General features: G+C 36.8%; 1 protein-coding gene across 2 annotated transcripts in view; it reads right to left on the bottom strand.

Moving 5' to 3' along the window:
* polr2b (RNA polymerase II subunit B) overlaps positions 1-11,920 on the bottom strand; it is a 50,069-nt gene that overhangs the window by 5,585 nt on the left and 32,564 nt on the right. For both annotated transcript variants that reach the window (XM_043674270.1, XM_043674271.1), the window contains 9 exons: positions 11,626-11,780; positions 9,809-10,007; positions 8,257-8,425; positions 7,504-7,600; positions 7,305-7,399; positions 4,037-4,287; positions 3,027-3,116; positions 1,905-2,012; positions 1,717-1,830 (listed from right to left, as the gene is read on the bottom strand). In XM_043674270.1, coding sequence (XP_043530205.1) covers positions 1,717-1,830; positions 1,905-2,012; positions 3,027-3,116; positions 4,037-4,287; positions 7,305-7,399; positions 7,504-7,600; positions 8,257-8,425; positions 9,809-10,007; positions 11,626-11,780 — 1,278 coding nt within the window. The remainder of the gene's footprint in view (positions 1-1,716; positions 1,831-1,904; positions 2,013-3,026; positions 3,117-4,036; positions 4,288-7,304; positions 7,400-7,503; positions 7,601-8,256; positions 8,426-9,808; positions 10,008-11,625; positions 11,781-11,920) is intronic.

The raw sequence follows: 11,920 nt of genomic DNA, 5'->3' as shown, positions 1-11,920 counted from the left end.
TGTTCGGCATGGATGGGTTGGACTGAAGGGTCTATTTCCATGCTGTACATCTCTATGACTATGACTCTAAATGTTATACATCGATCTCCACTATGATTTGATGATCAATAATCCAGCTGAACTACAGGGATGCAATTACCTGCCTTTAAGATTGTACCATTTCTACATGATCATTGTAAGATAGTATGATAAATGTGTATTCAATACAAAATGGATAATGGAAGACAATATTTCAAATGAAATGGGGTAAAACTCACATCCAACTATAAATCCCACAAACCTTAAGTGAGGAGTTGAATGAAAAGCTGAATTTTCTCTCTTTGAAAAATATTTGTTGCAATATCAATTCCAGTGTCCTTTTATAAGGAATTTGGAAAAATGTTGGTGCTTGGTTATAAAAGTGAAAGTTTTTCTTAAGCAACAAGTAAAACATGCACATTTATGGCTGAGTAAGCTTTGGTTGGATTTTCCTAAAAACTATAGAAAGCATGAAAGGCTCAGAGATTTTTGTGAAAATACAAGAGTCTGATATGTTGCAGGATCTTCATTAAGTATTTATATATAATTTACACTATTTATAAAATACTATATAATACTGTAAGACAATAAGTGTAGTCATATATATCACACATTAGGACTGCACAGACATGTTCCAGAATATCTTCATTTAAAGTCTGGCAAAACTGGATATGATTCCTCAGGACTGCCTTTGCGTGGAAACTTTGTATTCTAGACTCCAAGCTGATCCAAGCAGCGCAAAGTCCTCTGCAGGGGATCAATATTTGAAACTGTCAAAGAAAGAAGTGTCTTCTACCATTATTATTATTTAGAGTCTATATGAGTGATGGCACAAAGAGTAGCTTCCAACTCCCTGCAATGCCCAAAAGATTTATTTAGCTTTCATGCGTTACGCACCAATACCAGCAAGAACCTTTTAGCCTAAAGATCCTACAAGTCTAACCAGGGATAAACTGAAGGCTATTCAGGATGTTAAAACTTAACATGTACAATAAATCTGATAAAAATAACCTGATGTTTCTCTACTATACCATGAAAATAAAACCTTCTTACAGTAAAATCTATGTACTTTATTTAGGTTAACAGCTTGCAGAATGAAGGTGGGAACTGTACTGACTTTTTTCATTCCACTTAGTGGTTGAGAGATCCAAACCAGGTCATGAGATGTGAAATTTGCTTCCTGAAACAAGGTTTTTTATAAGCAGCCTATCCAGCATATTTCAAAATTATGGTGTTCTATGTGGCATGCTCTTATACTGTGAAATTATACTGTGCATCTCAACCTCAACATTATAGACATGAAAACATTGCATAACCCACCTCATACACACATCTGATTCAAGAATCAAGCACATTCCAACTGGGTAGTAAATGTAAACTTACTGACTAGAAGAATTTTATCCTGTACAAAACAATTGAGATCTACTGCTAACAACGGAAGAGAAAGGAGCTGCAACTCAATACAGAAACAAAAAAAGAGAACAGTATCAGATTTAGGTGACCCACACACAAAGCAGGAGCACGTCCTACAATTCTCATTTGTATCGAGAAGCTGAAAGAACACGCACAAGTAAATATATGACACAATATGCACCCTTGTGTGAACAATGGCATAAGTACTACTTTAGTTTTCAGCAGTGACAATAAGGTTGCACCAGGTTATTCAAATTGTCTTCTGCATTAGGAAAAGGAAATTACCTCATTTCCTCGAAGGTGATATCCATAGTCTGATAACAGGTTTGAAATCTTCTGTACGTTAACTGCATCATTAAATGGTGTAGCATCACCAATTTCACCCTTATTTGCCGACACCTGAAAAAAAACTTGAATGAGAATGTAGACACTAATTCTGCACAACAATTAAACCTTAACACTTTGAAACATACCTTCCCTTGTAGGCATTCAATCAAGTGACCAACAGTCATTCGAGAAGGAATGGCATGTGGATTGATTATAATGTCTGGGGTGATACCTTCGCACGTGAATGGCATATCCTACAAAACAGCAAACACAAAACTGTTAATAAGAAAAATCAAAAAATTAATTAGAAACCATAGACCTTATGTTTTGTCTAGTTCAAGATGCATTAGCCTGGTCTTAATTTTTAGCCCAGCTTGAACCCTTCATATTTCATGCTCCACATCTCTGAAACATTTCAACCACACAGAACTGCAAATACCTCAAATATCCTCTCAGCCTTCTCTCTTCCAACCTACTTAAATAACTGAAGTTCTTCATTCCTAAAACCATTCTTGTGAATCTTTACAGCACTCTCTCCAATGCCTTCCCATCTTTCCAGTGTGGCATCCTGAAGTGGACACAAACCTTATTTATGTTTTATGTAAATTCAACATAATCTCCTTGCTCTTGCATTCAATTCCCTTCATAATAAAGCCTTGGACTCTGTGCCTTATTAACCATTCTCTCAAGGTGTCTGTCATCATTCTTCTCCAATGAGACAGACCTTATGTACATGGCACTATTTTTGCCCCATCACCTAATTTTACTGTTGTCAGCTGTGCTTTTACATTTCATTTCAACTCAAATATAATTGCTAAATTCATCAACCCCTCACTCTCTCCTTTAGTAGGCTCTCAAAATTCACTTTCTAGCTGAGCATTTGCTTTCCACACACCTGTGAAGAATTTCAGGATGTTAAAAGGCAAAAAGGTGCAACTTCTGTTCTAGTTTCAATCAAATCAAATAATACTGTATGTAAATTCTCCTATATTAAAAATTTAATCTATGTTATAGTAAGGACAAACATGGATGGCAGTCCATCAAACATATTTAAATTGGAAAAAGAAAAACATTGATTCTTAAGCCCAAAACAGGCAACAACTCTCAACAAATGTTGGCTGACTTAAGAAGTTTTAGCACTTTCTGCTCTATTCCACCATTTCAGGCATCTACAGTATTTCATGTTAATCCTGAAATGACGTTTCTGCATCTCAAATAATTTATTTTCATTTAAAAACTTGAATCCATGTAAGAGACACATTCCATACCTCTTGTCTGTACTGGATACCACACGTTCCCTTCTGACCATGACGACTAGCAAATTTGTCTCCAATTTGTGGAATTCGGACAGATCGCACCTATGTAAAAAGGGTATGTGGTTTATAAAACCCCCAATAAAGGAATTAGGCAAATGAGAAATAAATCTCTGGTGGCAGCCACAATCACTTGGATGTCCTTTACAATGATTTTTGCTTACTGTCCTAATGGTGTCTGTGCAGGGGATCACATTCAAAGGGAAGCGCACGCGCGCGCGCACACACACACACACAAACAAACACGTGTTATTTCAATAGCCCTTAACAGTGGTCGAGATGCACAGTTTGTAGAGGTACGCTGCAGCATTACTAACTTTTGGTTTGGATTACATCTTCCCAAGAGTTTAAGAGAACTTGGCACATTTGAAGACTGTGTGTGCGTGCGCATCACTCTTAGGTCTAATACTCCTTCCAAAAAGATTAACAAACTGCTTCAATTTCTGGTGCCTCTGCTGAATTTCTTCAGATAAGGAGTCTTTTTGCTCTAGATTACATATTCCTGTTTCATCAGTGAGCTAGGTTTTCTGTTTTGTAGGTAAATAAATTACCAAACCAAGGCAAACTAAGATTTTGTTTCTTCGATCGGCAACAAATACTTTGCATGGTTTAGAAGTTAAAGGAAGTATTAATGAGAAATAAACACAGTCTTTGAGTTTCTTCATTCTCAAATACCCAAATGGCCTCTTGACCAGGTCCAACAGTGAAGACAGTCGCACAGTCCTTACTATCCTAGCCTTGGATGTAACATTGACAAACAATATCGTTAAACCATCAAAGAAGGACAGTCTACTGGAAGTAGAAGTTCTATCAGCTAAGGCTGGAAATACATATAAAGTCATAGCATAGAAATAGTGTGGATATCAGTAATTTTGTTTTTGAAAACACCACTAAGTACCCATCCAATGCTTTAACAAACAAAAATACTCAAAAAGAAATAAATGTTAATTATTTTCATTGCTTACCCTAATTTTGCAAAATTTGTATCCTTCTTGGTTTAGTGTAACCATGACCTGATCCACAATACCAGTCTCACTAGTCCGCAGGAAGGTGCTGCAGTCTCTCTTTGTGTATCGCCGATTTGTGCTCTCAAGCTCATCTTCATTTTCTGGCAACGTCACTGTTTTACCAATGATTACGTCATCTCCTGACACACGGACACCAGGTGCTATTAGTCCATCTTCATCTAGCTTCTCATAAATTGCATGTCGCATACCTATAAAACATAAGGTTAAAGAATGTATCACAACAAGATAAATAATTACCATACTAAGTCTTTAGGAGTCAAATGTGTAACTTGACCAACTGAACAAACTACAAAAGTTCAAAGTTTGTGCGAAGATTTGTAGCTCGGGTGCTTGTTGCTGTGGTTCTGTTCGCTGAGCTGGGAATTTGTGTTGCAGAGTTTCGTCCCCTGTCTAGGTGACATCCTCAGTGCTTAGGAGCCTCCTGTGAAGCGCTTCTGTGATCTTTCCTCCGGCATTTATAGTGGTTTGTATCTGCCGCTTCCGGTTGTCAGTTCCAGCTGTCCGCTGCAGTGGTCGGTATATTGGGTCCAGGTCGATGTGCTTGTTGATTGAATCAGTGGATGAGTGCATGCCTCTAGGAATTCCCTGGCTATTCTGTTTGGCTTGTCCTATAATAGTAGTGTTGTCCCAGTCAAACTCATGTTGCAAGGACTGCACAAAACACTACATAGGACAAACAGGAAGACAGCTAATGGTCCGCATCCATGAACACCAACTAGCCACGAAACGACACGACCAGCTATCCTTAGTAGCCACACACACAGATGACAAGCAACATGAGTTTGACTGGGACAACACTACTATTATAGGACAAGCCAAACAGAGAACAGCCAGGGAATTCCTAGAGGCATCCACAGATTCAATCAACAAGCACATCGACCTGGACCCAATATACCGGCCACTGCAACGGACAGCTGGAACTGACAACCGGAAGCGGGAGATTCAAACCACTATAAATGCTGAAGGAAAGATCACAGAAGTGCTTCAAAGGAGGCTCCCAAGCACTGAGGATGTCACCTAGACATGGGATGAAACGTCTGCAACACAAATTCCCAGCTCGGCGAACAGAACCACAACAAACTACAAAAGTGAGGGGTAGTTTTAAAAATATGAAGACTTCTGTTTCTGCAGTGTAATCTGCATAGAGTAAAATGCATGCTGACGTTTTGATGAAATGTGATTATTTTATGGTACAATTCAGTCAGAAGTTCTAAGTAAGATGCAAGTTGTGTTTAATGGGATTGATTTTTAATAAACTGAACTTTTAAAAATGAATGCAAAAGCCTTAATATTTGAACTTTTCAGTCTATTAATTTAAGTATTTTATTTTTAAAAACTCCATATGAAAACTGCCTTTGGGACAGTTTTTGGTGAGCTCACTTATTTTATATGGTTAATGCATTCGCTAGAAAAATAAATTGACGATAGGTGGGCATGTCAGATTTAGTTAACCTTCAAAATTCTCAGCTCTAATCAGTAAAGAAAGAAGCTAAACATCAATTGTTATAAACTAAAATAAATAACAGGCTCAGTAAATTTAATCATTTAACCACCTGTAGTATATAATGTTAGTGAAGCTTTCCACACGGTTCAACTAGAATCACACAACCTGACTGGATGAAGATACGATTGCAGTTGACAGCAATATTCCTAAAAGCCTTTTGATATTCATTTTAAGGCTCACCTATGATAATGAGCATTTAGATATTACCAGCAGCTGTTGATCAGTCCTCTGACAAGGAATTAATATTTTCAGCAGTGGGTAGAGGAGGAATATCAGGAAAACTAAAGAATGTTTAAACTAACAACATGCAACGTTTTATATGTTAGGCAAAATGTTCAAATACAAAGAAATTGAGGGTGCTGATTATTTTAACTTGGTGCCTCATTGAAAAGAAAGACAAGGCACTGTATGGTTGCCAAAATTATCTAATCTGTACACTAAATATTTATAGAAGCAGATGTACCTCTTGTGGCAAAAACTTGAGGCAAGAACAGTGGTACACTGACAACACAGCACATAACCTTGCAGAACAAGAAAAGACCCTACAAAGTGTCACACATCGAATAAAGTTTAGAAGTTTAGAATATGTATTGAGTAAAATACCAAAAAGACAAAAACAATGAGAGTTTGAAGGAATACATTTGAAGGAACTGGACTACAATTTCAAATGGATGGTGTCATATTGGAGCAAGCAGATAAAGTCTGTATATTTAGCACAAATGTCAAATTTAGAAGGAAAGAGACAGACAGAAGTAATTTTATAAATACAAAGTACCCCAGTTCCATTCTAGAGTCTGTTCGCAAGTTAGAATATAATGCAGGACAATACAAAGCAGCTGTTCATATATTCAGGAAATGCTTGTAAGTTTGTAAATTGGGGACCCCTTGTATTTGTGAATAAGAAAACCAAGCTTTCAACATGTAAAAACTCAAAATTCTACATTCATCTTCACTGCAATTTGTCTCAGAAATGTTAACCAAAAGTTCAGATAAGGGTAAATGATTCAGACATCCAGATGAATGATCTAACAGCGAGCTGAAATCCCACTACAGCAGCTAAAGGAATTTAAATTCAACCAAAAAATCTGGAATTGAAAGCTAGTTTTTGTAATGGTGACCATTAAGTGATCATGGTTCTTTTTCTGACAATCACTAATGCCCTTTATGGAAGCATATCTGATATCTGTACCTGGTTCGGCCTCTAACTCACTCTCAAGCCATAGCAACGTGGTTGACTCTTGACTGCCCTCTGAAGTGTCCCAATAAACTACTCAATGGCCATTAGGAACGGGTTAGCAAATGCTGGCCTTGCCAGTAACACCAACATCCCATAAAAGAATAAAGCAAAATCTACAGATCTATGGGAGAAAGCATAGTACTCATACTTAAAATGCCTTAGACATATGCTCGTGCAAATAACCTTGAATATCGACCCAGAAGACAAAACAAAATACAACTTAGTCAAGATAATATCTGAACCAGTAATGTAACTGAATGCAATCAATTACTAAGAACACAATAATGTGACACGTACAATAATAACACTAATCCTAATATAAAAGTAGCAGGTCACCAATCTTCTGGAAAATGTTTTCCCAATTAAACCGTTACCTCACTCTCCAGGACAAAGCCAAATCATTAAAAAGTGAACACGTAGCATTCAAATTTAAACTGGCAAAGCAAAATAGAATGCAGGTTTACCCTGGCAAGTTTCTCGAGAAGGCCTTTCAAATACCTCCTCCTGGTCAAAACCTTTCTTTGATTCTTGTTCTTTGTACGAGCGGTAGAATACAGACCTAACATACAAAAATAAATACTTTCAGCATAACAAACATAGATAAAGAATCAGTATAAGTAGCTTAAAAACTTCTGAACAATTTCTAGGGCAAGATACACATACCTGAAATAGCCCCTGTCTACTGCAGAACGATTCATGATGACAGAATCTTCTTGATTGTAACCAGTATATGAAGCAATTGCTACAATAGAGTTAATACCTTAAAAAGATTAAACATCCATTTTTAGTACATCACCCTTAAAATCCACAATAATCTTTCTTCAAAATCCAAACAACTACTTTGGTTTAAGCACTAGAATAGATCTGCTTTTGAATCTAAGTGAAGCATGGATAGTTAAGGTGGATTTATAATATAAGGTTAAAATCAATTGCTACTTTATATTTATTTTTTAAAAATGTCAATTTCAAAAAAGGATCTTCACAGAGAACTGAATTAGTTCTATCTAACAGTTCAGCACCAATCATAAAGACCAATGCCACTTTCCCACTTTAATAGTTTGATATTAGATTCCCATACTCTGCGGTGACACTCGAATGCATTATTAGGCTTAAGACAAAAAGAAACTCCACGAGCTTCAATAAAAGATGAGTTTATCTCAAATACGCATCTTTGGAATTCCATAAATAACCTTAACCTGTATTAAACACGGAAGCAAGCATATAAACTGAAGGTACTGCATATTAGGCAAGCGAATCTTCATAAGTGGTATCTGATGTATCTACCTTTCATCCAAAATGTAATAGACCACTCCTCTTCTATAGTAACGTCAATACAATAATTCTACCAAATATAGAGACGCAACGTGATTCTCCAAGAGCCTTACATTTAACTTGCTTAATTGATCAGTCACTCACCAGCTGGTAGCTCTCTGAATCGCAGGTACTCCATGGAACGGGTTGTAACAAGTGGCTTTTGAGGATAATACAGCACATGTGCTAGGGTGTCCATACGCACATGAAAGTTTGTAATATAAACTCCCATAGCTTGTTTACCCATAGCAGATTGATACGTATTTCTGGGAGACTGCAATAGGAATAGGTAATGAGATTGAAGATCTTTATAAATCCATCTACACATACATCATACCCTTCTGCAGAAAGTGGAGATCATACATATGAAGATTCTGTACAACTTCACTACAAAACTGAAAATAGAGTTAGTACCTAAATACCCCAAATCTCTTTAGTGCATATACAATACTTCTTAACCGGTTTCCAACAGCTGCTAGTTCAAGCAAATGTCAAAACTGTTTGGAAATGTGGGAAGGATGGAGATAGGAAACAGAAAATCACTTTACCTGGGATTTAGTGATGCAAGCAATCACTGAATACGTGGGACATATCAGCACAGAGAAAACTGTGGGGGAATGGGTGTGATGATAAACAATTTCAAACTGGATTATCAAATGAATGTTTTCATAAAGATCAGTACATCATTTCAGCAAGGGAGAGGAGAGAGAAAGAAACAAATAATCTTAAAAATAGCTCCAACTAAGGGTTTATATTTGGCTTGGGCGATTATACATGGAAAGTGATCCAGGGAGGACATAGGGGTTTAGGTCAGATAGCCAGTCTTACAACCAAAAGAAATTATGACTGTCTGAGCCAAGACCAGACAATTCATACTACACTGGGTAAAGGTTGCAACATATTGTGTTGAGAGAGGAATTGTTTCAAGAGTAAAGAAACAATATTATAAATTCAGAGATTGTATATGCTTTTTCAAGAGAGACACATTTTCTAGACAAGCATGATCTGCCAGCATTTGAGATTTGTATTTGTACATTGCTTCAGTGCCATCCAGTGGTCTCAGTGTGAAAATGTCATGCATGCAAATGCATCAGCAACTAAAGTAAAATGAAATACACTGCCAAAAATATATCACAACACTATCTATAGTCATTTTGGATACCATGCATAAATGGGTCAGCACAGAACTGAAAAATCTCAATATTTATAGACCTCATTGTGAGCTTCACTCCCATCTTGAAATGGAAAGTATTGACTCACTTAACAATTTTAATATGCAAGGCTGATTGCTTGGGATGGATAAGAAAAATCCCAGTTCCAGAAGGCAACTCAAATACTGGATAATAACTCAACCATCAAAAGTGCCAGAAGAAATCACTTCAAAATCACTAGGTTAGGATAAGAAGGGAAGAGTTAGACTGGTTACCTAATGATCAATGGAGTTGAGGAATGAATTGCCAAAAGAGAGTGAACCAACCATAAAAAACAGTCCCACAAAAAATTGCTTCTTTTGTTCTAAATGTAAACATTTTTTGTGCAAATTCAAAAATTCAAATATTGTTCGCTATCCCAAAACTAGACAGATATATTTGATACATCTTTCAGCAGTTTACTACCACAAACTCATTTTCAACAATTCGCTTCTGGTCTTACCCACCTGATTATGATCAGGAAATGGAATAATTGATGCACAAACACCCAGAATCATTGATGGATGAATCTCACAATGTGTATATGTTGAACAGTATGCAACACCCTTTTCCTGCAAGTCATCAGGAGTCATAGCTAACATTACTGTCTCTTCTTCCAACGTGTCAATGTACTCCACCACACCACTAGCCACAAGATCCTGCCAACTGTGTACAGAGGAAACAAAGACAAACTTAATCAGTGTATTCTGATCCAAGTAGTTGGTTCAAATTCTTCCAAGTACTGATAGTTAGGAACAATTCTTTTTGGTTTAACAAGCAAAATTTTCAGGTCAAACCACGAGTATAACTCTGATCATTAACCACAGGAAGCTTCCACATCTTGGAAGGTTAGTGAAAATCAGAGCTCAGCATTTTTTGAGTTTACTCACTTTGCTGTGCTCCCTTGGTGGCAGCCATAGGCCCCCAGTTGCACAGACATGACACATTTTATTGTTTATTGTAAGCAGCATATACCTCAATTTCAGGTGAGCAATGTTATTTTGGTGAGGGGAGGAGTCAAGCTGTCTCAAGTCCAACATCTGCAAAGTTACTGTCAAACGAGTAGATAAACTAACAGACGTGCTGAAGTTGCTGCCTGTGGCAGACTATTCGGATTTCATCACTTCATACACACAGAGATATGTGCATTCCCAAAAAGATGACAGAACAGATCTTCAAAATGGGACCCCCCTTTAAACAATTATCATTTTTGGAAAGGATAAAAAATGTATTCAATATGTTATATCTATCAAAGGCAAAAGTACATGGTCAGCATTCCTACTCCAGATTGTTGTTCTTTAACTCTTGCAGGGAAATGTGAAAACTGACATCATAAACCTATAGTGAGACTTAGCAGTGATGATCCAATTTTGTTAATTAGTTACAAGTTATAAATTGTCACTTGGACAAGTTACCAGAGAGCAATTATGACTCAAGGAACAATACTGCAAACTGGACGGGTTGGATGGAAAATAAATATATTTTTTAAAATCATTTTTTTTCCCTTACTAGAGGTAACAAATATAAAAGCTAAGATTTTTTATTCTACGGGTTCACTTCTTCTGCCCAATTTTTGAAGATGTTTCAACTTTTGGACAAGTCCAAAACTTGAGATTATAAATTATAAGATTGTCACTTTTGTGTATTATGTGGTTCAGGAGAAACTTTTGTGCCCAGAAAATAATTAGAATTTGAAACTTGCTAGCACACAGTGCAGTTGAGGCAAACAACTTTAGAAGAATTTGGAATTTAGAAGAATGAGAGACAACCTTATTAAAGTACAAGATTCTTACTGAGCTGGACAGGGCAAATATGAAGAGGTTCCTCCAGCTTGTGTAAAAGGATATAATCTGAGAGGAAGCGGTTACCTAGTTAGGAGGAAGATGAGGAGGAATTTCTTTTCTCAACAGGTAGCGAACTTGTGGAATACTTCACCACAAAGGGATGTAGTGTCTTTGCCCTTAAATATATTCAAGGCTGAGATGGACAGATTTTTTCATCAGTAAAGGAAATCAAGTTATAAGGAAATGGTAAGGAAGTGGAGTTGGGGATGATCAGATCAGCAATGATCTTATTGAATGGCGAAGCAGATTTGATGGGACCACTGACTTATTTTCCACTCTTACATCTTACAGGTTTATGTTGATAGGGTTAGGGTGGGAAGAGGCTCATGTGCAGCATATATACTGGTTTTTGGCCTCAGTATGAGATTCAATATGGTAATTAATATTTGAGTTGGGGTTGACAAGCAGTTAAAATAAAGCAGGTTAGTTGTACAACATACCTGTAATTGTTGTACTCTCGTTCTTTCAATTGATCAATATGCCTCTTCTTCAGAAGCAACTTCTGTTTCTCTACAATCAAAAGAGGCCGGCAAATTCTACCTGCATCTGTATAAATCCGAATTTCACGCTCGCGTATGTCCCTCACCATGGATACCTTGTGTAAAGAAAATTTGTTTTTGAATAATGTTCAAAATTAATGAAATGAGAATTCTCAAAACAATTAAATCCTTTTACTGAACCAGAACGAAATATACATTTGCCTTCACATGTTGAACTTATGATTTATAATTGTCA

Source organism: Chiloscyllium plagiosum, chromosome 32 (assembly GCF_004010195.1).
Source record: "Chiloscyllium plagiosum isolate BGI_BamShark_2017 chromosome 32, ASM401019v2, whole genome shotgun sequence".
NCBI lineage: Eukaryota > Metazoa > Chordata > Chondrichthyes > Orectolobiformes > Hemiscylliidae > Chiloscyllium > Chiloscyllium plagiosum.
This window is presented reverse-complemented; position numbering and strand designations above follow the sequence as displayed.